This window comes from Hemicordylus capensis, chromosome 7 (genome assembly GCF_027244095.1).
Source record: "Hemicordylus capensis ecotype Gifberg chromosome 7, rHemCap1.1.pri, whole genome shotgun sequence".
Classification (NCBI taxonomy): Eukaryota; Metazoa; Chordata; class Lepidosauria; order Squamata; family Cordylidae; genus Hemicordylus; species Hemicordylus capensis.
Genome location: NC_069663.1, coordinates 7471676 through 7499371, shown reverse-complemented (window position 1 = coordinate 7499371; position 27696 = coordinate 7471676). Strand labels below are relative to the sequence as shown.

The following is a 27696-nucleotide window of genomic DNA, read 5'->3' as shown; positions in this document are numbered from 1 at the left end:
TTGGAAGTTAAAGCAAAATGCAGTTTTAACACATTTGTCACAAGGTCTCCCCACAATACGTCATGTTACATAGTTCAACCTTTTAGGATGATTTTAAATGCAAGAGGCACACTCCCTCCACCATTAGAGAACCTCAACTACTCTTTGTGGGATTTCTGTGCAAGTGTTTTTGATCCCATTGGCTGTATCCCAGAATTATTATCTCTGTTAACTGGGCAAAGAAGAGAGGTGTGCAGAAACTGTCAGCGAACCGGTCCACCACGAACCGGGTCGGTTCGACAGTTTGATCGTGAATCGGACCAGTGGGCCACTAGCAAACCGAGCCCGGTCTGTGGCAGACCAGGCTGATGGTTTGAGAGGGACTATGCTTGTAAAGGGGAATCCAGTGAGAATACTTCTTTAACAAGCAAAGAGGAATCCTGGCTTGAAAATGCTTCTAAAGAGCCAATAGGGCAGCAGGGCACCTTTAAAAGTAGATGGAAGGTGCTTACTGGTCTGGCGGCCACTGCCGCTCCTCCAGCAACCTGCCAACCGCGGTGGCGCAGTTCCAGAACTGCTCTGGAACCACTTCGCCACCGCACGGGTGGGCTGCTGGGGGAAGCGCCAGAGTTTTGGGGAGTGGTGGCTACTGCCACAGCCAAACCGGTCAGTACCTTACATCTACTTTTAAAGGTGCCGTCTTGCTGCCACCCCAGCGGCCCTTTAGAAACGTTTTCAAGCCAAGGATTCCCTTTTGCTTGTCAAGGCAAATCCTTACTGGATCCCCCTTCACAAGGATAGCCCCTCAAACAGCCGAACCAGTCTGATCGAACTAACCGGACCAGCCAGTTGGTTTGACTGAACCGGTTCGCAGACCAGCAGTTTGGTTCGAATCTGAACCGAACCGCAAAAATTGGCCTGTGCACACCCCTAGCAAAGCACCACCTTTTCAAGGGGCAATTCTTTTATATTTACTCATTGGGGTAGCAGGTGGGGGAAGACAACTGTGCCTATCCAAGCTTAGTACAGCTTCTCTACAGTGACTCTTGCTGGTGTCTCTTTTTAGACCGTAAGCACCTTGCAGGGTGGGGAGAAGGATATATCTGACTCTTTTTTCAATGTAAAGCACGTTCTGAGCTTTTTGAGGCGTGATATAATCCACAAACCCTGCTGGAAATGTAAACAACCAACCACGGTAGCAAGAGAAAGCACATACCAAGAGCAGTAAAGGAACACCACCAAAATGTGCTACTGAATATCTTGAATTGAACTTACAGGAAAGCCAGCTTAGGTTAGACATTGGGAGGAATCTCTGAACTCTAAATGCCATTAGCAATTAAGCATAAATTGCCCCCTTTGCTAAACAGGGTCCACCATGGGAGACGTATGAGCACTGTAAGACATTCCTATTAAGGCATGGGGCCGCTCTGGGAAGAGCACTTGCATGCAGGGGCGTAGCAAGGTTGGAGTGGGCCCAGAGACAAGATTTTAAAATGGGCCCCCCCTCACTGAAGCTCAGCTCATGAAGTTAAAGAAATCTTAAATGAGGCTCAATAGTGGTAACAAAAAGCAGAGTAAACATACACACCTATGTGCCACAATTGAACATCATCCTAAATTATTTTTTTAAAGGTTTTGTAAATTGCGGACAATGCAAGTCATTGAATGGTACTAGAGAAAGACAGGCTGTTCTGGTAGCTCCAGGTCTTAACACTCAAATCCGTTTTAGAGGATGAATACAACTGAAGGAAGCCCGGGCGGGTGCGCGGCTGGGGGAGTCAGTCATGTGACTTGCCTCTGGGGGGGCCCCCAAGGCAGTGGGCCCCCAGACAACTGTCTCCCCTTGCCCTAGTATAGTTACACCCCTGCTTGCATGTTTGCATGCAGAAGGTTCCAAGTTCCCTCCCTGGCAGCATCTCCAAGATAGGGCTGAGAGAGGTTCCTGCCTGCAACCTCGGAGAAGCCGCTGACAGTCTGTGTAGAAAATACTGTGCTAGATGATCTATGGTCTGACTTGGTATATGGCAGCTTCCGATGTTCCTATTCCTGACAGTGGCCATCCAGCTTCTGTTTGGAAACCAACAGCAGTGGGGAGCCCACCCCCTCTGCTGACTCTCTGTTTTGCGGCTGACTCTCAAAACAGTTCTTACAGTCACAAAGCTACAAGGAAGCAGATTCAGGCTGTCTAATTTCTTTGAACATTTCCTGCCGCTAAGAGGGAGAAGCCCAGAACCCAAATCTAATTTTAGCAGCGAGCTTACTGAATCAGTGACCTGAAACGTGGGTGTACTACTACTGGGTTACTCAATTTCCCTAATGTACAGAAAGAGGAAGAAGATCTGAAATGCAGCCGCGTTGTTATTCTCTCGGTACAATTCTCTTTCCCACTCCAGGAGATTGTTGTGTTGCCCACCTCAGGCTCACAACCTCCCATTTCAAGCCCAAGAGATAGGATGACCTTCAGGTTTATCTTGTAGCCCTATAAGTTTAAAATGCCAAGCCCATCAGAGCTGGGAACAAAACTGTGTTCCAGAGACTGTTAAAGGCCAAATAATGTTTTGTGGAGCAGAGATTTGATCCCAGAGACCACAATCCCCCTCAATAAGGCAGCGTGAGAGGGGCCCAATGAGGTTAGAAACCTGTTGCGAGTAGTAAATAGATTAAAAATGCAAGGAAGGGACGCAGCATAAGTTTGCATAATGTGTGTGCGTGGAAAATAAGACAAATGACACCAGGAACTGGGGGCTATCCAATGAGAGGAACTGGAACTATTTAACCAGCTTCCTTTGGCCCCCAATGGGGTTTCCCATACATGACTCACATCGATACCTCTTTGATTGAGAATTGCTCCAGGTCCTCAACTAGGAAAGTACAACAAAACTTTGTCCTTTTTCCTCCTTTTACACCACAAATAATGAAAGTTCACATCCATGGTCTGTCAGGTGTGTAGCTTTTGAAAGCTGGTATCTGCACACCACACGTGGCATTGGTGGCAGTATGTATGCACTTTTCCATGTGCTGAAAACAGCTGAGGCTTGTTGTGCGTGCGGGGCAGGGCCTTCTCGGTGACTGCCCCTAGGCCCTGAAATGCCTTTGCCAGAGATGTTCACACACTCCCAACCATTTCAGTTTGCCACCACTTTCTTTCCTCTCTCTCTCCTCTCTCTCTCCTTCCTCAGGCATTTAAACATTCAGTGTTTGGGATCGCCTACTTTTTAAGCGCCTACTTTTTAAGTGGCTCTGTTTCTCGATCTTGAATGCTGCTTTTACTATGCATGTCTCCTTGGGACAATGTAAAAGGCGATGCATAAGATATAAAATGAATAGATAGCCACTCCTATTGATTTACTTGCAAGATAGTAGGCAGCTTCACGCGATCTTTAAGAGAGTAGAACAAGTGTCCTGTCCAAGTTTGGGAGCTGTACACATTTTGTGATCATGCACTTTTAAAAAACCAGGGATCGTGAGGGGAATGATAGTCTGCAAGGATCCCACTGGGTAGGATGGCTTTTCTTCCGACCTCATTGAACAGTTGGGTATAGTTGCTGTGTAGGACAGAGCCTCACAGACCATCACTTCCACCCCCTGTCGTCAAGCAAAACAGAAGCACACAGATGAGTCCTACACAGTTAACGTTCATGTGAACAAGCCAGTGATTAGAGCTACAAGTGCAGGATCCACAAAAAATGCTTTTGGGGGGGCAGGGGGGAAGAAAGAGTCAGAGAGACCCAGTTTGAGAATAGAGGGCGCGACAGTTCTTCCTGGGCTCCGTTTGATGCAGGACAGCCACCAGGGCTTCTCAGGACCCACCATGAAGTGTCTGAAGTAGATTTCTCCTCAGAGCCAGCGCCATGGGGCTGAGTCTGGAGAGACACCACAGTCTTTCCTCAACTGAGGTGCTTACCGTCTCGAGCAGAGGGCACACAGTGGCTACTATTCAACCGCTACAACGGCTCCAGGGGAACATAGGAAGCTGCCATATACCAAGTCAGACCATTGGTCTATCTAGCTCAGTATTGTCTACACAGACGGGCAGCGGCTTCTCCAAGGTTGCAGGCAGGAATCTCTCTCAGCCCTATCCTGGAGATGCCAGGGAACCTAGATGCTCTTCCCAGAGTGGCTCCATTCCCCTAAAGGAATACCTTACAGTGTTCACATATCAAGTCTCCCTTTCATATGCAACCAGGGTAGACCCTGCTTAGCTAAGGTGACAAGTCAAGTCATGCTTGCTACCAACAAGACCAGCTCTCCTCTCGGTGAAGGACGAGTGGGGCTGAAGGACGTGTGTGTGCTTGTACCCCTTTCTCGTCAACCCCAAAGCCATGCCTTGGGCCCCCCAAATCCAAGATGCTAATGCCCTTGTGAATAAAGGGGAGGGAAGCTTGCATGGGCATCTGAAGGGGGGGGCAGTTTGCCCCCACAACTGAGCCAGTTCTCGATGAATTCAATGGGACATACTCCGGGTGTGTGTGTTAAAGGATTGTTGGTCTCCCCTCCACCCAAAAAGGTCCTGCGGATGCCCATAAAAGCCTGCTCACTCTTCTCTGTCCCAGAAGCCATCATGGAAGCTTTTCTTGAGGAAAAAATAAGTTTTCCTCAGAGGGAGATGTGTCATCCAAAGCGCCAATTGTGCCCCCCTCATGCTGTGTGTGTGGCGGGGTGAGGGAATTGGGCTCAGAAGACTTCAGAGGAGATTTTCTCCCCATACATCCCAGGCTGCCTTCAGCTGTTAAAGGGAACATTTGTTACATTGATTCCCCTCCTTCCTTAGGTCATGAAACTTGAAGAAGCGTCCAGTGGAGTTCCCAGGCAGGCAGGCGTTAAGGACAGCCCACGTCTCACGCCATCCTTGGTGGTTTACACCACGTCCTTCCCAAAGTTATTAAGTGGGAAGAGGCTGGCCACATACACCCCAGCTGCCTTGTCCAACAGGAATTGTAATCCCTGGCCAGGATTATATATGCATCTAACTGGCGTACTTTGGAAATTCCTTCCTTAAACGATTGGTTTTTGAAAGTGTGGGACTATGCTTCAATTTCAAAAGTCTCAGCTTATGTACATGGTATCTCTACTGAATCATTCATGTCTGTTTGGGAACCCTTTATAAATTATAATATCCGTTATGGTCAAACTTTGTTCCCATTTTCTGGATTTGACTTATAGTGTTTTCGATATGTAACTTACAAGAAGCTGAATAGATTAGATTTTACAATTTTAAGAGTCTGAATTTCTTTTGCTTTATCTTGTTTTAGATATTTTTTCCTTACTGTTGTAATTAGAAAAATGAGGCTTTTCATTACGAAAAATGATTTGTTTTGTATTGTCTTTATGGTGATTTGTCTTTTGTCTTCTTTGGTTGACTTCTCAATAAAAATTCTTATTTTAAAAAAAGGAATTGTAATCCCTCTGGGATGGAGATCACATCCTTGTCCTGTTATATACCAAAACTACTGTAGTTCTAAGCAGAACTAATGGAATCCCTTTGCTGCTTCCCCCACCCCTAGCATGGCGACACTTACCTAGGAGCCCCTCCCACATGCTGTACATTTGGGTTGTATCCAGGCTGTCAGCACATGGGATACAAAGGGGTGTTGCCTATGAGTGGCTGCCATTTTGAATCAACATGGCAGATCCACACAAAGAATACCATCAGGAACCACAGAGTCAGCTTCAAGACACAGAAATTAGGGAGATGGTGATCTCATCTCTAAATCCCAAAGTCACAAGTGTGTCTGTACATTTATATCCTGCTCTCCCTTCAAGGAGCTCAGACTGGCGTCCATTGGGCATGTTTATCATCCTCACAACAGCGCTGCAAGGCAGGCTAGGCTGAGAGGTAAGCGGCTGGCCCCGAGTCATCCAGTGAGTTTCAGGGCTGAATGGGGGATTTGATCTCACGTCTCCCTGCTCCTAGTCCAACACTAACTACATCACCACATTGGCTCTCAAGTCCAGCAACATTTTTACTAGGACCAAAACCATTAAAGAAGCACCAGATAATCTGAGTTATTGTTTAGGGCAGATTTGCAAAAGTGTCTCACAAGAAGTGGGTGGAAAGAAGCAGAGCTTTCCTTTGCTTCCTGCACAGCACCTGGCGCAGAGCTGAGAGTTTAAGTCTAATCTCTTAGAGAGAGAGAGAAAGTCTTTCTGCACCACGCATGGGCAGGGAGAGAGGAGAATTTAACAAGACACGAGGACATATTTTTCCCTAGCTGTCATTTCCCAGGATGGGTGGGGTGTGTGTGTGGAGGAAGCAAGGATGACGTGTCTAGCAAGTGGAGGGAACCGTCATGCCAGAGGCTTCTCTCCACCCAGCAACATGGCCCCTCCCCTCGTATATCGGGTTACTCTATGGTTCCATCAGCTATTGTTTTCCTGCACCATCTGTCTTCACATCCGTAGCTTTGATCAGCAAACGGACACGTGTGTCCGCAGGGGGATAGTCATGCAACATCCCCCCCACCACACACACACCGTGCATAAGCAGGTTCCCTTTTGGGCAAGGGTTGCTGAAGAAACATAGGAAGGTCTATCTAACCCAGTATTGTCTTCACAGACTGGCAGCGGCTTCTCCAAGGTTGCAGGCAGGAATCTCCCTCAGCCCTATCATGGAGATGCTGCCAGGGAGGGAACTTGGAACCTAGATGGTCTTCCCAGAGTGGTTCCATCCCTTAAGGGGAATATCTTCCAGTGCTCACACATCAAGTCTCCCATTCATATGCAACCAGGGCAGACCCTGCTTAGCTAAGGGGACAAGTCATGCTTGCTACCACAAGACCAGCTCTCCTCCAGTTAAATGGAGTTAAGTGACATACAGCGTTAGAAGTGTGGTCAGCCCAGATGCCTTAGTGAGCATCCTTTTGGCCAGGAGCAGCTGGATCGGGGCCCCGATGGATTGGGATCGCACCTGGGGGAGGAGGAGGGTTTTTAACCCTAGCCCTCTCTGCTGCTCCAATCCCAATTTATGGGGGCCCTGATCCAGCTGCCATTTATTTTAAGGGGAAACCTTTTTTGTGTGTGGAGTTCCCCTCCCTGGGGTAAAGAGCAACCAGAATAGGCTGCCGCCACCTCCCCACTGACCCCCACACACGGGTCAGAACTGCAGAGGGCCTTGATCCGGCTGCTACCCACACCACTTTAAACGCCAGCCATAACCTTAGCTGAAAACCCAGCTCTCTTCCACCCACTGAGTGGCAAAGTCTCCAAGAAGTTTGACTTATAGTAACCTCCAACCCAGGCGTGGTGATCAGCAGAGATATTTGAAGCAGGCTCGAATGCGGCCGAACACACCCGGCTTCCTCATTGGCTGAGCGGGGATGGTGTGTTCCACTGCAATTCACTCCTGCACACACCCCCGGCCCATAAAACTCTCCCTTGCAAGCTTTAACTGTTTCCACGACGTGTGCAGAGTAGCCTCCCGCTTAAGAGGCGATAAGGAAGAAAGCTCATTACTAACCGCTTTCTAATTTGAACCTAGCTTACGGGAAGCCAAGAAGGGGCAGGAAAAGAAAGCATGTTGCAGTTCAAAAGGACAGATCGATTCCCTGCTGAAGTGTTAAACACATTCACAGTAATAGGCAGTGGATTTACAGAGCTGACTCAAGAGCCTTTACTCAAGGCTCCCATCTGGTTGGTCCTAAGAATTGTTCCTGCTCCTTGATTATTGCTAAATTTATTTATTATTAAAATTTCTATAGCACCTTTCGTTAACACAGTCTCAAGCCGGTTCACACAAGAGTTTAACACAAGACTATAAGAATTGCACTATTAAAATATCCAGCTAGAATATAAAAATACAGCTCTAATTTAAAAAGATTGAGAACGGGCACAAAAGACTGAACACAACTTGTGTGCCTCCTTCTCCTCTCTTCCCCTATTTCTTTTTAACAGCAAGGGAAGGTCATCTTATCTCACTGGTGCCTCAATCTGCCTGAGTTGCATGGGGATTCTAGGGACACACACCATCCCCGGAGAGCAGGTAAGGACCCGCTCTCCTTTGGCTTAAAGTCCCCATTCTCCCTGCCCCAGAAGTGCTTGAGCTGAGGTTCGTGCACATCCCCAAACTTGAGCTGTACAGGCTAGGTATTCCACCCCATGAATTCATGAGGCTGAATGACGAGTCCACAGATGATCAGCCTGCATTGCTTTGAGGATACAGTGGGAGAGAATTCCCAGTCCATGCAAAACTCTTTGAACAGGGAGGAGAGCTGGTCTTGTGGTAGCAAGCATGACTTGTCCCCATAGCTAAGCAGGGTCTGCCCTGGTTGCATATGAATGGGAGACTTGATGTGTGAGCACTGCAAGATATTCCTCTCAGGGGATGGAGCCAAGTTCCCTCCCTGGCGGCATCTCCAAGATAGGGCTGAGAGAGATATTCCTGCCTGCAACCTTGGAGAAGCCGCTGCCAGTCTGTGTAGACAATACTGAGCTAGATAGACCAATGGTCTGACACAGTATATGGCAGTTTCCTGTGTAAAGTACAGGCCGACAATGGAGGGAGGGCGACATCGTACGAGTGACCCGTAGAGAGTGAGCCAATAAGGTGCGACAACTCCAAATGGCCTGCCTGGAAGTCTCCTCAACCCATACATGGAGAACTCGGCCTTTGGGCTTCACAACTGGGGAGCAGGGTTCCTAAGCCCAGTTCACATGTTTGGCACAACACAGATCCCATTTGTGTACAGGGCATGCACAGCAATCCAGACATTATATCCAACACACATACAGTAGTACCCATCCCAGCATTCAAGGGGGCCAGTCGCTAGGCTCACCTGCAAGATCAGCACACATACACACAGTCACATCTGTACGCACGCGCAACGTAACATCTGGAGAGGATTCTGCAGTACACCCACCAGTTCCCTGGGGCTGCATGTTATCAGGGGGAACATAGGAAGCTGCCTTATCCCAAGTCCAAACTTGGGCCCACCCGAGCTCAATGCTGTCTACGCCAGGCCTGCTCAACGTTGCTCCTCACAGCTGTTTTTGGACCACAACTCCCATCATCCCCAGCCACGGTGGCCAATAGCCAGGAATTATGGGAGTTGTAGGCCAACATCTGCAGGAGGGTGAAGTTGAGCAGCCCTGGTCTACACTGACTGGCAGAGGCTCTCCAAGGTTTCAGGCCGGAGTCTCTCCCATTCCTGGAGAGGCTAGGGATCGAACCTGGGACCTTCTGCATGCCAAGCAGCCGCTCTTCCACTGAGCTACAGCCTCATTCCCCCACCCCAAATACTCGAGCACTGCTATACGTTCAGGCCAGAGCTCCATCTTACATACATAGCACTTGGTCCCAGCCAGGTGCTCTGGGAAACGCTCTAGCATAGCCTTCATGGGAAGCTACCTTACACCGAGTCAGACCACAGGTCCATCAAGCTCAGTATTGTCAGCGCTGATTGGCAGCGGCTCTGTTTTTTATAGCTGCTCCACCACCCTACCCCACCCCCTGCCATAACTTCTTTCTCTCTTTTTCCCCCAGAAACCACTCCATTTCCCTCCTTCCCTCCGGCTCCATCACCCCTCTCTTGCAGGGCTGCTCAACTTCGGCCCTCCTGCAGATGTTGGCCTACCATTCCCAGAATCCCAGGCTACTGGCCACTGTGGCTGGGGATGATGGGAGTTGTAGTCCAAAAAAACAGCTGAGGGCGGGCCCAAGTTGAGCAGGCCTGCCAGGATCCCCACTGAGACAGAACAACGAAATACAAAAAAGATTACGAGACAGAACACAACACTCTCCCAGGTTTCAGATGGGTATTTCCCAGTCCTGCCTGGAGATACGAAGGATTGAACCTGGGACCTTCTGCATGCCGAGCAGAGGTTCTGCCAAGGAGTGACTGTCCTTCTGCAGCTGGGGGGGAACGATTATGTGCAGGCACACTGTGTCTTTCAGATAAGTTGGCCTCCCGTTACTGATCGTTGCATTGAGAAACCCAGATAGGCTTCTGTGGAACGGGAGTATTCCCCAGAACTGTTTGAAAACCACAATAAGAATGCTATGCTATAACAGGCAGCCTTTTGCACTCCAGCTGCTGTTTAACTACAACTCCCATCACCCCCAGCCAGAATTTATGGGAGTTGTAGTTAAGCAGCAGCCGGGGGGGGGGGGCGCGCAAAGGCAGCCTATCTTGGGGCTAAGGTACAGATGCTGTGGGCCATATTAAGAGTCTCTCTTTAGTGAGTGAAGGAGAGGCGTGCATCAAGAAGGGACCGATTGGAGGCTGGCAAATTGACCCAGATGCCTAAGGACACGACCTCAGATTGAAACCATCTGCTCGAGCCATTTATTGAATCAGGAATGGCTAAACTTAACCTCTCACTGACAGATAAGCTATTCCAGGTTTCCAGCAGTCCCATGGGAAGGCAACGGGCCACCCAGGCTGAAAAAGGGAGAGCCGAGCAAGAGTTGCTGGCAAGCCACCAAGCATGCCTAGGCAACGCTCTTCGATCAAACTGCTTTTCAGCTCTTCAAACTCAAAACCACAACATGCACGTTGCCTCTCATGAGTCATAGGAACATAGGAAACTGCCTTCTGCCGAGTCAGACCCTTGGCCCATCTAGCTCAGTATCGTCTACACAGACTGGCAGCAGCTTCTCCAATGTAGGAGTCTCTCTCAGCCCTCTCGTGGAGATGCTGCCAGGGAAGGAACTTGGAACCTCCTGCATGCAAGAATGCAGGTGCTCTTCCCAGAGCAGCCCCATCCCCTCTTAGGGGAATATCTCACAGTGCTCACACCATAAGTTTCCCATTCCAATGTGAAGCAGGGCAGACCCTGCTTAGCAAAGGGGACGATTCATGCTTGCTACCACAAGGCCAGCTCTCCTTCTAGTGAGGAAACAGCTGGCACAACCAACGGCCAGGAGGATATTGCTCCAATGGCCAGGAGAATAGTGTTCCTTCTTCTCCAACTGGTAAGAAGGTCACCTGTTCTTCCATCTTGACAACAAGCTGCACTCTTATCGCAACAGCTTAGCAAGGAATTCTATACTGCAATAACCCCGCTTACAAGAGATTACTAAAGGTACAGCTGGATAAAGCAGCAATGATTCTTGCACACTTGAGTACAATCACACCGTTTGCACTCGTCAGCTTTTGCTTGTAGGCATCTTTGGGGGAGGACACAAGCATTGCCGTCATTATTTTATTAACAGAAGACTGAGTCATAGACCTAATGCACACAAGATATTCAAAGTACCTGAATCACCACCCTAAAATGAAACCTCTAATCCCTAGTGACAGGCCCAGTTCCCCACCCACAGCAATTTAAAGCAATCCTGCTTTAAACCAGGACTGTGAATTGGCATAGCATGGTGTGGTCGTTAGAGTGTTGGACTAGGACCCGGGAGACCCGAGTTCAAATCCCCATGCAGCCACGAAACTCGCTAGGTGACTCTGGGCCAGTCACTTCTCTCTCAGCCTAACCTACCTCACAGGGTTGTTGCGAAGGTACACATATCCATGAACTGAGCTCCTTGGAAGAAGAGCGGGATAGAAATGTAATAAATACATACATCAATTAATATTACTACTGCAAAGCTACTCTGGGACTTGGAAATTGATGGTATTCGATTTTCTTGGAAGTCTCTAGACCTCATAAATGTAGTGCAAACACTTGAATATAATCGGTGCAATTCAGACATCCGCAAGCACGATTGCACTCAGCAATCTGGCACCCCTTTCCCCTCCCTCCAACCAAGGGATCCACAAAGTTTGGCTTAGCTCACTAGCCAGGCATTATTTCCGGTCATCACCAATTCCCTCTCTTCCCTCAGATCCTTTTCTGACACACAGAGATTCTAGCTCAGTATTGTCTACCCAGACTAGCAGCGGCTTCTCCAAGGTTACAGGCAGGAGTCTCTCTCAGACCTATCTTGGAGATGCCAAGGAGGAACCTTGGGACCTTCTGCATACAAGCATGCGGTTACTCTTCTCAGAGCAGCACCATCCCCTACAGGGAATATCTTACAGTGCTCACACATATCGTCTCCCATCTAAGTGCAGACCAGGGTGGGCCCTGCTTATCACAGGGGACAATTCTTGCTTGCTACCACAAGTCCAGCTCTCCTCAGACCATTTATGTGCATGGAGGCTTGGTCCCACCATCTTCAAAGAAAACTGAAGACAATTGGCTGTGTCTGAATGCTCCTTGCCCTCTTTGGCTTTTGCAAGTTGTATTTGATAGCAAGGGCTGAGTCGGGGAAACCTTGGCTTCTGTTACCCATAACACATGGCTGAATGGCTAAAGTGCCACAACCATGGCTGAAATATGAAAAAGGGTTAGGCAGAGAAGGAGGAATTAGAGACTGCCTTCCTCTGGAAGGCATAATTATACCCTTAAAACCCAAGTTTTGTGGAGCAGGCCAGGAATAGCTTCCTTATTTCATCTTGCAGGGACTCCAGGATGAGAAGAATGATGAATAAGGAGGTCATAGAAAGCTGCTTTATTCAGAGTCTGACCACTGGTCCATCTAGCTCAGCATTGTCTACACAGACTGGCAGTGGCTTCTCCAAGGCTGCAGGCAAGAGTCTCTCCCAGTGCTATCTGGAGATGCCAGGGAGGGAACTTGGGATCTTCTGCACGCAAGCAGGCAGATGCTCTTCCCAGAGCAGCCCCATCTCCCAGAGGGGAAGATCTTACAGTGCTCACATATGTCGCTTCCTGTTCACATGTGAACCAAGGCAGACCCTGCTTAGCAAAGGGGACAATCCAGGCTTGCTACTACAAGACCAGCTCTCCTCCCAGTCTGCCACAGGCAGCAGCAATATGCCCCAGTCCTCAGGAGGAAGAGGAAGAGGAAGAGGAAGAGGCATTTACAGCTGTCCAGCTCTGCACACCAGAAGCCTTAAGCAGGCACTAAAACGTGTTCCAGTCATAGACACATTCCGAACAGTGACGAGAGCACTCCGTCACAGGAAGACAAAAACCAAAAACAAAACCCTATACCTGAACTCACAGAGTGAGGGAGGGAGGGGGCAGGAAGCTGCAGAAATGGGCAGTGCCCAGACCCCCAGCCCCTTCCCTGCACAAGGTCATCCAAGGATAGAGCCATCCCTACATCAAACTGTCAGAGGACCTCAACGGTTATCTTACAGAGAGATCGTCTCTTTAGAAACTGGCCTCCAACATGCTGTCACACTCGAGTGTGACCAAGAAACCGAACCCAGATGCTCCCATGCAGATGAGAGCAGGTTTGATTGAAAATAATGACACACCACTTCTCAACAAAAGCTCACAAAGCCACATTATAAAAGGAATAAGAATAGCTGTAATCGCCAGGAGCAGAGAACAGAGCAACCCCAAAGGTGTCCTTTAAATTTCTTCCACGTATGTAGATGAATGCCAATTCACTACTCAGGAAGAAACCTAAAGGACTTGGACCGTGTTGCTTGTAGGGAGGGCAAATCTTGCCCTCTGACCAACACTGGGTATCTTGGCATTTGCATCCTGTAAACATAGGTGGAGCAGCAGGGAAATGCTTGACTAACAAGCAGAAGGTTGCCGGTTCGAATCCCCGTGGGTACTATATCGGGCAGCAGCGATAGAAGATGCTGAAAGGCATCATCTCATAGGAGGAGGCAATGGTCAACCCCTCCTGTACTCTACTACAGGCAACCACAGGGCTCTGTGGGTGCCAGGACTCTAAATCAACTTGACGGCACACTTTACCTTTAAACATAGAAAGCCAACTTATACATGGTCAGACCACTGGTCCATCTAGCTCAGTATTACCTACACTAAACTGGCAGCGGTCTTCGAGATTTCAAGCAGGAGTCCTATCTGAAGGTGCTGCCAGAGAGTGAACCTGGCACCTTCTGCATGCAAAGCAGATAGGAACATAGGAAGCTGCCATATACTGAATCAGACTGTTGGTCTATCTAGCTCAGTATTGTCTTCACAGACTGGCAGCAGCTTCTCCAAGGTTGCAGGCAGGAGTCTGAGTCTCTCTCAGCCCCATCTGGAGATGCTGGCAGGGAGGGAACTTGGAACCTTCTGCTCTTCCCAGAGCGGCTTCATCCCAAGGGGAATATCTTCCAGGGCTCACACATCAAGTCTCCCATTCAGATGCAACCAGGGCAGACCTTGCTTAGCTACGGGGACAAGTCACGCTTGCTACCACAAGACCAGTTCTCCTCCACAAGACCATGTGGCGTGGCAACACTTTGCAAGCACACCCTGGAATCTTTACACAATATTAGCCCCCATTCCACTCATACACACACCCATTACAACGTACATATCATCCCCTAGCCCCGACTTTGCTTACCATGGCATCAAACGTCCAAAGCGAGTCCATGGCGTTTTACTGATGAAGAAGCCCACCAATGGATCAGTGACAGCATCCCACACGCGGCCCACAAAAAGGATGATAGAGGCATAAAAAGGATCCAGCTAAGAAAGACAGAACGGGAGACACCCAATTAGGAACATGGGAAGCTGCCATATACTGAGTCAGACCATTGGTCCGTCTAGCTCAGTATTGTCTTCACAGACTGGCAGTGACTCTCCAAGGTGGCAGGCAGGAGTCTTTCCTGGCCCTACCTGATGATGCCTGGAACAACCTTAGGTCACTGGCTCTCAAAGGGGGATGCCCCCAGAAAGACAAGGCACCATGAGCCAGGACCACAAGTTCTGGCCATCAGTACCACATCAGGTGATGAATGCTCATAGTGATTTCTGGCAACATCTATCCAGTACAGATGCCAACTAATGATGCAGCAGGGAAGTAACTAGCCTAGGGAGCAAGATATTGCCGGTTCGAATCCCCACTGGTGTGTTTCCCAGACTATGGGAAGCACCTATATCAGGCAGCAGTGATATAGGAAGATGCTGAAAGGCATCATCTCATGCTGCATGGGAGGAGGCAATGGTCAACCTCTCCTGTATTCTACTAAAGAAAACAAGGCTCTGCATCGCCAGAAGTCAACATGTTTGACTAAGTTTATTTTTAGCTTTCTATAAGATCAAGAAGTTGAGGCACAACTTTACCTTACTTTATCCCCTACAGATAGAAGATAGGTGATAACATACAGAAAGCTACAAGTGCAACAATGTTATCTCCTCTTCTTTATCCCCACCCCAAATGATTAGCCTAAAATGGCAGGTCATTTTTGCACAGAGCAAAGGATTAGGTTAATAATGAGAAAACTGTTGTATTCCCTCCCTGGAGCAATCTTTGGAGGACATTCCTGCAGATTCTCTCATTCCTCTGACAACTTCGATAAGGGTTTAAAGGAGTTTTGGCGCAGTGGGGAAATGACTTGCCTAGCAAGCCAGAGGTTGCCAGTTCAAATTCCCGCTGGTATGTTGAAACACATTTATCGGGCAAGAGCGATATAGGAAGGTGCTGAAAGGCATCATCTCATGCTGCGCGGGAGGAGGCAATGGTCAACCCCTCCTGCATTCTACCAAAGACAACCACAGGGCTCTGTGGGCTCCAGGAGTCTACACTGACTCGACGGCACACTTTACCTTTAGTGTTTTTAAAACTTTTAGAAGCTTCTAACACATCGCTGCAAATTTGGACACGCCATCCCTATAAGTCTGGGCTATTCATCTGTATTCAACCTTGGTGACCATTTCTTACATCTCTTTTATTTTCAGCGTATTACCGAGCTTTTTGTACATCTGCCCTTTTAGACGTTTCCCATTTCTCTCTCTCATTGGAATTTTATGCGACTGCGTCTTTAGTAACTTCTTCAGGAACTCCCACCCATCTTGAGGTCCTTTCTCCCCTATTGAGAGATAAGCCAGTCTTGCAATAGCAAGCATGAATCGTCCCTGCTGCAAAGCAGGATTTGCCCTGGTTTGCATTTGGAGGGGTGACCATGTGAGCACCGTCTTCTGCAAGGTATTTCACTTAGGGAATGGGGCAGAAGCTGAGTGGAAGAGTGCTGGCATGCAGAAGGTTCCTGGTTCAATCCATGGCATCTCCAGACAGGGCTGGAAAAATACCCATCTTAAACCCCGGAGAATCAGGAAAGCCAGTGTAGGCAACCATGAGCTAGATCAGTGATTCTCAAACTTGGGTCCTCAGGTGTTATTGGACTTCAACTCCCATAATCCCCAACCAAAGGCCACTGAGGCTGGGGATTATGGGAGGTGAAGTCCAATAACACCTGAGGACCCAAGTTTGAGAATCCCTGAGCTAGATGGATGAAAGGTCCGACTCTGTATAAGGTGGTTTCCTATGTTCCTAGCTTATCTAGTTACAGTGTACTACCTAGCACTCTGAGCTTCATTACAATTAGCTTTCCTGAAATCCAAGATACATGTTTGACTAAGTTTATTTTTAGCTTTCTATAAGATCAAGAATTCTGGTATTATGTGGCCACTTTCCTCCCCAGAGTTCCCATTGCTTCATCCTCATTGAGAAACTCTTCATTGGTGGCCAGTATCACGACAAGAATAGCTGATCCTCTGGTTCCTTCCTCGTAACAACCTCTAAGAGAGGAAGTTGTCAGCAAGACATGCCAGGAATCTGTTGGAAATTTCATGCTTAGTGGTGTTGGTCTTCCAACAGATATCAGGGTAGTCGAAATCCCCCATCAATTAATTATTCCTTCTTAAAGCTTCCGTCTTGTGTTTCAGGCATGCATGACCCACATCTCCTTGGTCTGTAGCAGAACAGACTCCTCCGGCGGAGTCAGACCCTCGGTCCATCTAGCTCAGCATTGCCGACACTGACTGGCAGCAGCTCTCCAAAGCTTCAAGCAGGAATCTTTCCCAGACCTACCTGGAGATGCTGGCGGGGATGGAAGCTGGGACCTTCTACACGCCAGGCAGATGCTCCACCACAGAGCTACGGCCCCAGCTGTTTATTTTTAGTCCTTATCTTAGGGCTTTTGTCTCCATCTCCTTCGAGATTTCATTTAGAGCAATCTTGATCAGGATTATTAGACTCTTGACAAACTGGGGAAGTTCCGATATGCCCCTTAGTCTCTTAGCCACTCCACTGTGCCACCTCTCAGAACCTCCGTGCGGGTTTTGCCTTTTCCCAGAGCAAAACCTATCCCTCCACCGGGCTTACCTGTGCCACATCCAGCAGGTAGATCTGCAGAAAGAAGCCCAAGGCGCAGCCAGTGATCTGGTAGGGTGCGCCACCAATGGCGTAACAAATTTTGCTGCATATCGATAACTTTCCTTTGCTTTCTCTCTGGAAGACGGGGGGGGGGGGGGAGGAAGAGAGAGACGGACAGATGTAGTGATTATTAGCCAGCAGTCCGAACAAGCTGTCAATATGTATTTAAAATATTTCTATTCCACCCCCTCCAGCACACTGCTGCTCAGAGCACCATACAAACACAAACAACAGTAAAAGGATAAACAAGAACCGAGAGAAATAATATGGTTCTAACTCACTAGCCCCCCAAACCAGATTAAAACCAGTTTTTAAATGCTTCTCTAAAAAGGACAGTTTTCAGGTTCCTTCCAACACACCAAGGAGAGAGACGGATGAAGCACCTTTAGGAAGGTATTCTGAAGATGGGGGGCCACCACAGAAAAGGCCCAGTTCCTAGTTCCCACTGAGTCTGCATCAGTGGCAGGGTTGGGAAGCAGGAACAACATTTCTAGGAGAATGATTAAAAATACTCGATGACTTGGGGCCAAAACGCCCAAGGATCTCCTCCTTTCTATGCCCACTGATTCTGTACACAGAGGCAGATCATCAGTTTACCTGTCCGATAACAGGCTAGTTCACACAAACACAGCCTCAATCCACAAAGGGGGGCAGATATGCCAAGAGCACACCCACCCGATATCAGTGTTCGGATGTCCTCTAATTGTGTGTGTGGGCTGTTCATCTGAATGGCCCCTAAACGCGTGAGCTTTGCAGGCTGGCCTTTCCCAGCCTTACCCCATAACACGACCACATTTGTTAACTCCTCGTTATCTATAATATGGCAGGGGTTCAGAAACTTGGGTCCCTAGATCTGCGGATATACGAGGATTTCCTTCCTTGGGGGCCTTCAGGAGAGCCTTAAAGACCCATCTTTTTAGCCTGGCTTTATGATATCTAGTTTTAATTGAAATTTTAATCTGATTTTAATTGCTTTTTTATTTCCATTGTTATGTATTTTTGGTTTCAGTGTAAACCACTGAGTCACTTTAGGAAGGAGGGTATATAAATTGAATAAATAGATGTTGGACTACTACTGATTAAAAGCGGGGTGGGGGAAAGAACCCACATACAATTGGCTTCTGCAAAATTGTATGGCAACCAAAGAAGAATCCAACCATGTCACTATATTAATAAAATAGTACCCTAAATCATGAAAGCTTAATATGGATATACCAATACATTTAATATACTTCAATATATCAAGATCACAAATACATAATTACAGCCTTTAAAATTAAATTTGCCAGGGAGATACAATCTATAACTCCTTATTTAAAATATTTGTGCAGCCTCGACTTAAAAATGAGCTTGACATAAAGGAAACCACGTGTCTAAGTGGATTTCCCCCCCTGAATCCAATGTTTGTAAAGGATTTTCCAGAAAACACATGTACAAGTAGATTTTTTCTAAAATCTACATTGTAGATGGCCAAAAGCCATGATGGGAGTTGGGTCCCCAGATGATGTTGGACTACAAGTTGAGAACTCCTGGCACAAGCTCTTAAAACAGAGCTAACAGCCTTTGATCAAGTTCACATGCTATTAACAAACAAGGACATTCCTTTTTATCCTAGGAAAATTAAAAAAACACCCTGTTCCACCTGCTCACAACCAGTCCTTGCTTTCCACACACATAATGAGCAAGATCTGTCCATTAAATAAGTAACGTAACATGCCACATTCTTAAATCAGTAGAACCATCTGGTTTATATAGTATATTTTCTGTATCAAGTCATGTGCAAATTTTGTTTCATTTGAACAACTTGCAGGCTGCAGAATATTCATTTCTTTTTCTTTTTTTAAGCAGCACATGGTACACAAGGCCCTGGCAACAGCTACAACAAGCTTACTTGTGGCAAAGCTAATATCAGAACTGGTTTCCTGGTGCGAGTCTCTGTGTTCTGTTCCTGGCAAATAATTTAAGAGATAGTTAGAAGAGGGGAGGGTTGGAATGCAGGGGTCTAATCCACATCCATTCCTTGGTCTACAGTATTTGACTTTGGCCAAGAAGATCTGGGTTCAAATCTCTGCTTAGCTATGTGGTTGGATGCCCTTGGATCAGCCATTCTCTCAGCCTGACCTACTGCACAGGCAGGTGGTGTGTGTGTGTGTATGTGTGTATGTGTGTGTGTGTGTAAAACAAGACAAAGTGTGCAGTTCCAGGAAAACACATGCAATTCCAAAATAGTATTTGCATAGTTCAAGAATGAGTCATGCAAATATTCTATGATATTAGCTGTTATAAAAAGTAATCCTCTCTAATAAAAGCCTTGGTGTCCGTCCGTGGCGTGTGTCCGTGCCTCCCTGGCACATGCCCAGAACACGCCGAGGGAGACACGACCGTGGCAACCAGGCGGCCATGATGGCCGAGAGAAGGAGAAGCGGCGGGCCGCCGGGCAGGGGGAGGAACAGCGGCAGGCCGAGCGGTGGCCAGGAGCGGCAGGAGAGACCACGAGTGGCGGCGGCGGCGGGCTCTTAAGCCCCGCTGCCGGGGGTACCGGGGCTGGCCGAGCGGCTCGGTGGGGTGGCTGCGGAGGCCAGGAGCTGCGGCCACGAGCGGCAGCAGAGGCCACGAGCGGCGGCGGAGGGCTCTTAAGCCCAGCCACTGGGGGTACCGGAGCTGGACGAACGGCTCTGCGGGGTGGCTGTCTCGGGACGAGGCCCAGACTCCGGAGGACAGGCAAGGAGGGAGGGAAATGGAGGAGGGAGCCCGCCGGGTGGGCGGGAAAGGAAGGCGAGCGGCGGAACTCTCCCCTACTAGCGCCCATTATTTAAACGGGCTTGAAAACACTTGTGATATATAAAACTACAGTAAGTAGCCCAATGAAAATGCCCAGTGACCCTATAACACCATATTCTGATGCTGCAAGCAATGACCATGAAGGAATATATTTGAAGCTAAACTGCGGGGAAATAACTTGCCTAGGGAGCAAGAGGTTGCCGGTTCGAATCCCCGCTGGTATGTTTCCCCGACTATGGGAAACACGAATATCAGGCAACAGAGATCTAGGAAGGTGCTGAAAGGCATCATCTCAGACTGCGTGGGAGGAGGCAATGGTCAACCCCTCCTGTATCCTACCAAAGAAAACCACAGGGCTCTGTGGGCGCCAGGAGTCGACACTGACGCGACGGCACAACTTTACTTTAAACTGTAGTAGATCATGCTTAAACTTTAGCCCTTTCCACACACTCTATGTGCATCATTCATACACCCTGTGTGCAGTGTGTGCACAGCTGCAATTATTCACACACTGTGTTGAACAGTACATTTCCTGTCTGTAGCCTGCATTTCGAGAGGCCTGTATCCAGGCTCACTTAAAATGAATGCAGGTACAGTCATTCAAACAAGCGCATGAACATGCATCTTAACACAGGTATAACATCTGAACAGGGCTTTTCATATGCAGACATTGCTCTTATCTAAGTATCGATCAGTGCCCAGAACTTAGAAGATTTGCTGGAAAGGGAGCCTCTGAACTTCTGCAGAGTTCATTGGCCATAATCAGAACGCACAGCTGTTTTGTAGTGATGTGCCTGATGTACACGAATGAGAATCACATCCTACTGTGGGGTTCCAAGTTCTGTTGCGAGGATAAAAATAAGGGAAGCCACGTAGACGACTGCCCTGAATGACTTGGAGGAAGATTCACGGGATTAATCACGATTCTATTGACATGGGACAATCAACAGATGCCCATCACCTTTGGTCTGTGCCAGAAGAGAAGGCATTTCAAGCATCAAAGAAGCCTGAGAAACAAACACAGGAAGTTGCCAGAGGACCCTCTAAATTTTTTCATCTCTGTGTGGAATGAGTTTTGTTCTGGGCAGCAGTCACACCTGCATTCAGAGTGGGGCCTTCCTGATTCAACCTGAGCGGGACCTAAAATGAACGGAGCGGACATCTAAAAACTTGTGAGCACGCACATTTGCACACGCCTTAGAGGGAACGGTGGAAGTTGCCTTATACCAGTGTTCTTCACTGTGAGGCTTGGTTGTGGGTGGCGGGGATACAATGGTACCCCCCCCTCAGCAACCCTAAGTGCAGCTTGTTTACTAATTGCTTATTGGGCCTGCCTGAAGCTTCAGCCAAAGCCTGCCATCATAACATCATAAGTACATATGAACAGTCCTGCTGGATCAGGCCCAAGGCCCATCTAGCCCAGTGTCCTGTTTCACACATTGGCTCACCAGATGCACAGCCCAAGAGATGCACAGCCCACCCCCGGCACCATGCAGGTGACCAGTGATGCTTCTTGCCCAGTGGGCAAGGCACTCTTAAGGGAAACCGAGCCCTCTGCAGACCCTGCACCAATCTCATAAGCCAGGCATGGAGTGCTGAGAAGTGTAGCCCTTCCCAGAGCTTTCAGAGGGGGCTCTGTCTCTCTTAAAGAGCCCTCCCTCCCGGCACTGAGAAAAACACAGCACTGTGTAAAGGTTAGCACAGTGGGAAATAGCTCTCACGCTGAAGGTTTTTTGGGGGTTTTTTTTGTGTGTGGCCAAAATGGCCCCCACTTGAAAATTAGCGAATATCACTGCCTTATATTGAGTCAGACCCTTGGTCCATCTAGCTCAGTATTATCCACACTGACTGGCAGCAGCTCTCCAAGGTTTCCGGCAGGAGTCTTTCCCAGTCCTACCTGGAAAGGCTGGGGAACTAATCTGGGACCTTCTGTATGCCAGCAGATGCTCTACCACCAGGGACTTCTACACACAGCAGGCCTTACAGTGAGTTTACAGGGAGGCTTTACTATGAACTCCAAGTTGTTCCAAAAAACCAACACAAATAGTAGATTTTTTAAAACCCCGGATATAAATTGGGCTATACTCTTAATGCGCTGTGAAAAACCTGAATTGTGTCTGAATTGCTCCCTGATAACTCACAGGGACTTCACGGTAAATCTGGCCGATACGTGATCACTCTCCATACCCTCCATTCCAGAAGAGATGCGTGTTCATGAGCTTCAAAAGCCCCGTGTGAAAAACTTCCAAGCTCTGGCCCCATCCCCTAAGGTAGGGCTGCACAGATCCAACTCTCCTGCAGATGCTGGTCTGCAACTCCCATCATCCCTGACTACTGGCTACTGTGACTGGGGATTATGGGAGTTGTAGTCCCACAGCTGGAGAGCCCAAGACATGCAGCCCTGCCCTATGTCAAAGGGGAATCTCTTACCGCAGACAGTGTTTGCATGCAGGTACCCATCCAAATGCAAGCCAGGGCAGACCCTGCAAGATCAGCTCCCCTCCCCACTAAGGTTTGTGTGTCGGCTATACATAGCAGGGTGGTTAATCTGTAACCAGCTGCCTGAAGTGCTTCCTGCCCATGCGTCTAGCCACATGCAACCCAGCACGTTTGCAAGGTGTAGTGGTCTGAATTGGGAACTTCAGCACAAGAGGTATTCCTGTTGAGCAGGGGATTCTGGAAAGGACCACAAGTCTTGCTATGACAGTCACAATCAAGCCCTAGTTTCTTAGAACAGGGGTTCTAAAACCTGAGGCCGCAGATGGTGCTGGACTTTAATTCCCATCATCCCCAAGGCCACTGTGGCCAGGGATGATGGAAGCGGTTGTCCAGCACCTGGGTCTGAGAAGTCATCTCTTAAGGGCAGCCGTTTCCGAACAGTATTTATTTATTTATTACATTGATATCCCGCTCTTCCTCCAAGGAGCCCAGAGTACTACATACTTGAGTTTCTCTTTCACAACAACCCTGTGAAGTAGGTTAGGCTGAGAGAGAAGTGAGTGGCTCAGAGTCACCCAGTGAGTTTCATGGCTGAATGGGGATTTGAACCTGGGTCTCCCCGGTCCTAGTCCAGCACTCTAACCACTACACCACGCTGGTGTACGCATCATTGAGATTGCCTGGGAAATGCTTCCAGTGCTCTAGATTGCATCTGCTTAGCAAGGAAGTTTCTTCACTACAGTCCATTATTTCCTCATAATTCAAGATTGGGGAGGCAGAGGTTGAAAGCCTGCCAAGTGTAGGAAGAGTGGTATTTGAAACATCAGTGACCGTCAGAAATTCAGGGGAAGCACCACGCAGCCTCCAAAACCACACAGTTGCTAAGAAAGAGGAAAGGAGGATATACAAGACCCAGTTTGGACCAGCACAGAAGACCAGCACACACGAGGGCACAAGGCCAGCTCTGCAGACAGAGAATGAAGCAGAATCCAAGACAGGGCCAAGCAGGGAGATTTCACTGTTAGTTCTTCAAGGGAAACGGATGCCAGGTTAGAAGCACAGCTGCATCCACCCAGAGAGAAACTGGAGGAGCTTCGTCCGCAGTCATCAGAGAGGGAAGGGAGAGGTGGAGAAGGGACACGGACACGTAATCAGAATCCAGTGGCGTATCCTTCCCGAGGAGTGTTGCACAAACGCCCTGGAAGATAGATTGACTCTCACACAAGGACTCTGCACAAGTGCTCCTCTCAGACAGCAGGCAGAAGAGAGGAGAGCTGGTCTTGTGGTAACAAGCATGAGTTGTCCCCTTTGCTAAGCAGGACCCATCCTGGTTTGCATTTGAATGGGAGACTGCGTGGGAGCACTGTCCCATAAGGGAACATCTCTTGGGGATGGGGCTGCTCTGGGAAGAGCATCTGCTTACTTGCACGCAGAAGGTTCTAAGGTCCCTCCCTGGCAGCATCTCCTGATAGGGCTGAGAGAGACTCCTTGCCTGTAGCTTTGGGGGAGCTGCTGCCAGTCTGTGCAGACAATGATGAGCTAGATGGACCAAGGGTCTGACTAGGTAGAAGGCAGCTTAGGTTCCCAAGAAGATTATGGAGGTTGCCAGCCAGCAGTTTCAACTCTCCAAAGCACTAATTCCACAGACAAGGCACTTCTGAGACTCCGCTTTCTCCCTCCCATGGCAAAGGGATGAAGTTGGCTATCTTGGCAGGGATCATGGCATAGAACAATTTGATGCCACCTTTTTTGCAAACAGCTTTTTGTGACAGGACAAAGCCAACAACACTCTTTGTCTTGGGTGTATGTGTGCAATATCAGTTCTGCTTCTGCCCAATATCAGTTCTGCTTCTGCCCCCATGCCACTCCTTGGGCCAGTGGACTAACCAAGCATATCAAATGCACAAATCCCTTTTTGTGACTCTTGGACCTGTCTTGAATTGTTTACCTGTATTTATCCAAATAGAAGATGACTCTGAATTTAAGACCACCACCCCCTTTAAACATACAAGTTAAATACAAGTTATATCCATATTTGCCTGAAAGGAAGGGGACTCTGAATTTAAGACAACCCCCTGATTTCTAACATCAAAGAACTTGGGGAAAACCTAGACTTGGATTCAGGTAAATACGGTAGTTAGGAAGTAGCATCAGATGCTCTAGAAATATATATTATTTCAGTCATTAATCTAACCATGGGGGTCTTTAAATATTGCCAAGACCCTTAAAACAACTTAGTAGCACCAGTGGCCTCCATTTAAGAATTTTCACATCATATTGCTTTCTGGCTTGGCTCTTAACCTAGCAGTTCTCCAGCTTGCCCCCCGCCCCCAGAGGCGGTTGGGCTACAACTCCCATCATCCCCAGCCACAGTAATCTTTGTGGTTGGGGATGATGGGAGTTGTAGTCCAACATCGGGAGGGGGTACATTTGAGAACCCCTGGGTTCACCTGTTGGGTACCATTCTCTTTCACCATCAACATATCTACGGAACATCTGAAGTGCGGAACACTTTACTGTCCTTTCAGTCTGGCAATATGCAGCACTATTCAGGGTAGGCTGGATTTTACTATACAGGCACACCCGAGGAACAGAGCGAGTGATTCAAGGTCAGCGCTTTGCCAGCTCTTAACCCTGGCTATTTTGTTTCCCACAGTGCAGATTAGGGCCACCACCATCATCTTCAACCCCCTCTCCCAGTTCTCAGCATCTCTGGGAGACCCAGTGGAAGGGCAAAGGACCCAGGCTCAACGCCTTCCCCACAATAAGAACAACAGGGCTCAAGGCTACAGAGCCAGCATAGTGTAGTGGTTAGAGCAGGCCTGCTCAACTTAGGCCCCCCAGCTGTTTTTGGACTACAGCTCCCATAATTCTCAGCCACAGCAGCCAATAGCCAGGGATTATGGGAATTGTAGGCCAACATCTGCAGGAATGCCGAAGTTGAGCAGGCCTGGGTTAGAGTGTTGGACTAGAACCTGGAAGACCTGAGTTCGAATCCCCATTCAACCATGAAACTCACTGGGTGACTCTGGGCCAGTCGAGCATCTCTCAGCCAAACCTACCTCACAGGGTTGTTGAGAGGATAAAAGTAAGCACGTACACCACTCTGAGCTCCTCAGAGGAAGAGCGGGATAGAAGTGTAAAAATAAAATAAAAATACAACACAGGCCCCCTCCCCCTTTCCATATCAGAGGCTCGAATATTCGTTTGTAAAAATCCTCTACAAATTCAATGCCACTCCACGGCGCTTTCTTAACATGCTAAGAGTTGCTTAAAGGGGACGCTCTCTTTTTGAAATTCTCTTGCCTTCTCCTCCCACTGGACCCCCACCCCACCCACTTTGTCATGGGGGGGGGGAGGGAGACATTTTGCTGACCGCCAAGCTTAAAGAGAAGCGAGGCGCGCACCGACGGACGCGCACAGGACAGCCGACGCGGCTCCTTTAAGGAAGTTTGTCCTTGCCTCAATGAATGAACTTGAACGGCCCAGCCAGAAGTTCCTCACGTCTGGTGGGGAAGCCGACCTCAGACCTTGGGCAAGGGGCAGTGGAAGGCCTGTAGCCTCCCCACAGCATCCAGGGGCCCAGCCAGAGAAGCTGCCCCACAAGTGCTCCGCCGGCCCCATTCCAATAGGAGCCATCAGAGGCACTACTACGCTACTACACCGCGGAAGGGCAGGGCAAGACGCCAACCTGGACAATGCGGATCCGATCCGCCGGGGCTGACATGTTCTCTCAGTTCCGCCGACCCCCCCCCTTCAATTTAGGTCTGCAAACCTTATAAAGGAAGGGAAGGGAAGGCTCCCTCCCCAATCCAGATGAGATTTGGATTTGCGCCCGGCTCACGTTTACACTACAATGCATGGGCGGGGGCTCGCATTCCCAACCCCCTTGAGATCTCTCTGCGTTTTAGAGAGAGAGGAGTTTGCTCCGCGTGGCGCCTTTTTAAAAAAAGAGCCAGGCCCGGAACTCGTTTCCTCCCCAGCCATCCGGATGCGCCGCCTTAGCCTTGCAACCCCTCTCCTCGCGAGTAGGTCTCCTCGGCTCCACTAGGACTTCCGAACGAGACAAGCCTCCTTAGGGACTTGTAGCTTTCAGTCGCCGCGAGGAACTGCTTTTACAAGCCCTAAAGGGGGGGAAGGCGACTCCTACCCCCCAACTTTTAAATTATTTCATTTTACCTTGGAACGTATCAGTTCTTCTTGCTTTAGGATGGTTTGCTGCAAAAGCCCCGCAGAGGAAACGTTTTCTGCTCCTTCTCCTTTAGCCATTAGCAAAAATATATATAAAATAAAATAAAATTACCGATGTATACTTTTTTTCTTTTTATGTATATTGAAAAAAAAAAAACCCAACCAAAAAACCCCTTTGTTTTTATTTTATTTTTTCCTGGTGGTTCAGTTGCCGGTTCCTTTTTCCTGTCGTGGTTTCGGCCGCCTCCTGCGCGAGGGGCATGAATAAATACATAAATAAATAAACCAAAAAGCTCCCACGCCGAAAGAGGGTAACTCTGAGACAGGCGCGCACAGAAACCCGAGGGTTGGAAGTTTCTTCAAGTTCTCCCGAGAAGGCGCCACGCGGAATGAATGAACCGATCAGCCTATAGCAGGTGATATTAAGTTACTGCTACAGAAGCTAAGCAGTCTCGAAAGACCACGCCCCCTTTCAGGGAGACACACCCTCTTCCTCCTCCTCCTCCTCATTGGAGGGGCGCGGCCGTCATCTGCCCCTTTAACGCTGTCCTTAACTGGAGACTCACCGAAACCCAGGCCAGCCAATCAGCAGCGGCGCCTCAGCAAACACCTTCGGTCTGCCCACTTCGCTGCATCACACGCTCCGCGTTGGCGTGCTGCGTTGCTACACTTTCTTAGCAGTGCTTCGGAGATCCTTAACTCTAATTTTAGGTCCTGCACCTGCTAGTCGGGTTACATTGTGACTCCGGGCGTATCTGAGACTTTTTTTTTTTTTTGGAAGTGGTTTAAGCCATATATATCAGATGGGAATTTCGGGGCTTCCGAGATTCAAGGTTAGCTGGAGGGTTTTTTGTTCTGTTTTGTTTTTGCTTCTGCATTAAAACTGAAATAGAGGAGAGAGAGCTGGTCTAGTGGTAGCAAGCATGACTTGTCCCCTTATCTAAGCAGGGTCCGCCCTGGTTGCATTTGAATGTGGGAGACTTGATGTGATAGAAAATGTAACTAATAAATAAATGTGTGAGCACTGAAAGACGTTCCCCTCAGGGGATGAAGCCACTCTGGGAAGAGCATCTAGGTTCCAAGTTCCCTCCCTGGTAGCATCTCCAAGACAGGACAAGATTTATTTTTTTTAATAGGACAAGATTTTTTTTATTGAACCAACAAACTACTAAAGCATACAGTACATTGCCAAAGCACAATTATATACAAAGTGGTTGTTTGTACATGAT

At 48.5% G+C, this 27696-nt stretch overlaps 1 protein-coding gene across 3 annotated transcripts in view; it reads right to left on the bottom strand.

Moving 5' to 3' along the window:
* Positions 1–26972, bottom strand: part of MFSD2A (MFSD2 lysolipid transporter A, lysophospholipid) — a 55740-nt gene extending 28768 nt beyond the window's left edge. Inside the window, exons 1-3 of one of the 3 annotated variants that reach the window (XM_053268804.1) lie at positions 26456–26972; positions 17006–17131; positions 14243–14367 (exon numbers count right to left, since the gene is read on the bottom strand). In XM_053268804.1, coding sequence (XP_053124779.1) covers positions 14243–14367; positions 17006–17131; positions 26456–26545 — 341 coding nt within the window. In that variant the 5' untranslated portion in view covers positions 26546–26972. Of the gene's footprint in view, positions 1–14242; positions 14368–17005; positions 17132–25967; positions 26190–26455 lie in introns of those variants that run through there. The other 2 variants (XM_053268805.1, XM_053268807.1) reach the window with 2 other exon arrangements.
* Positions 26973–27696: the final 724 nt, after the last annotated feature.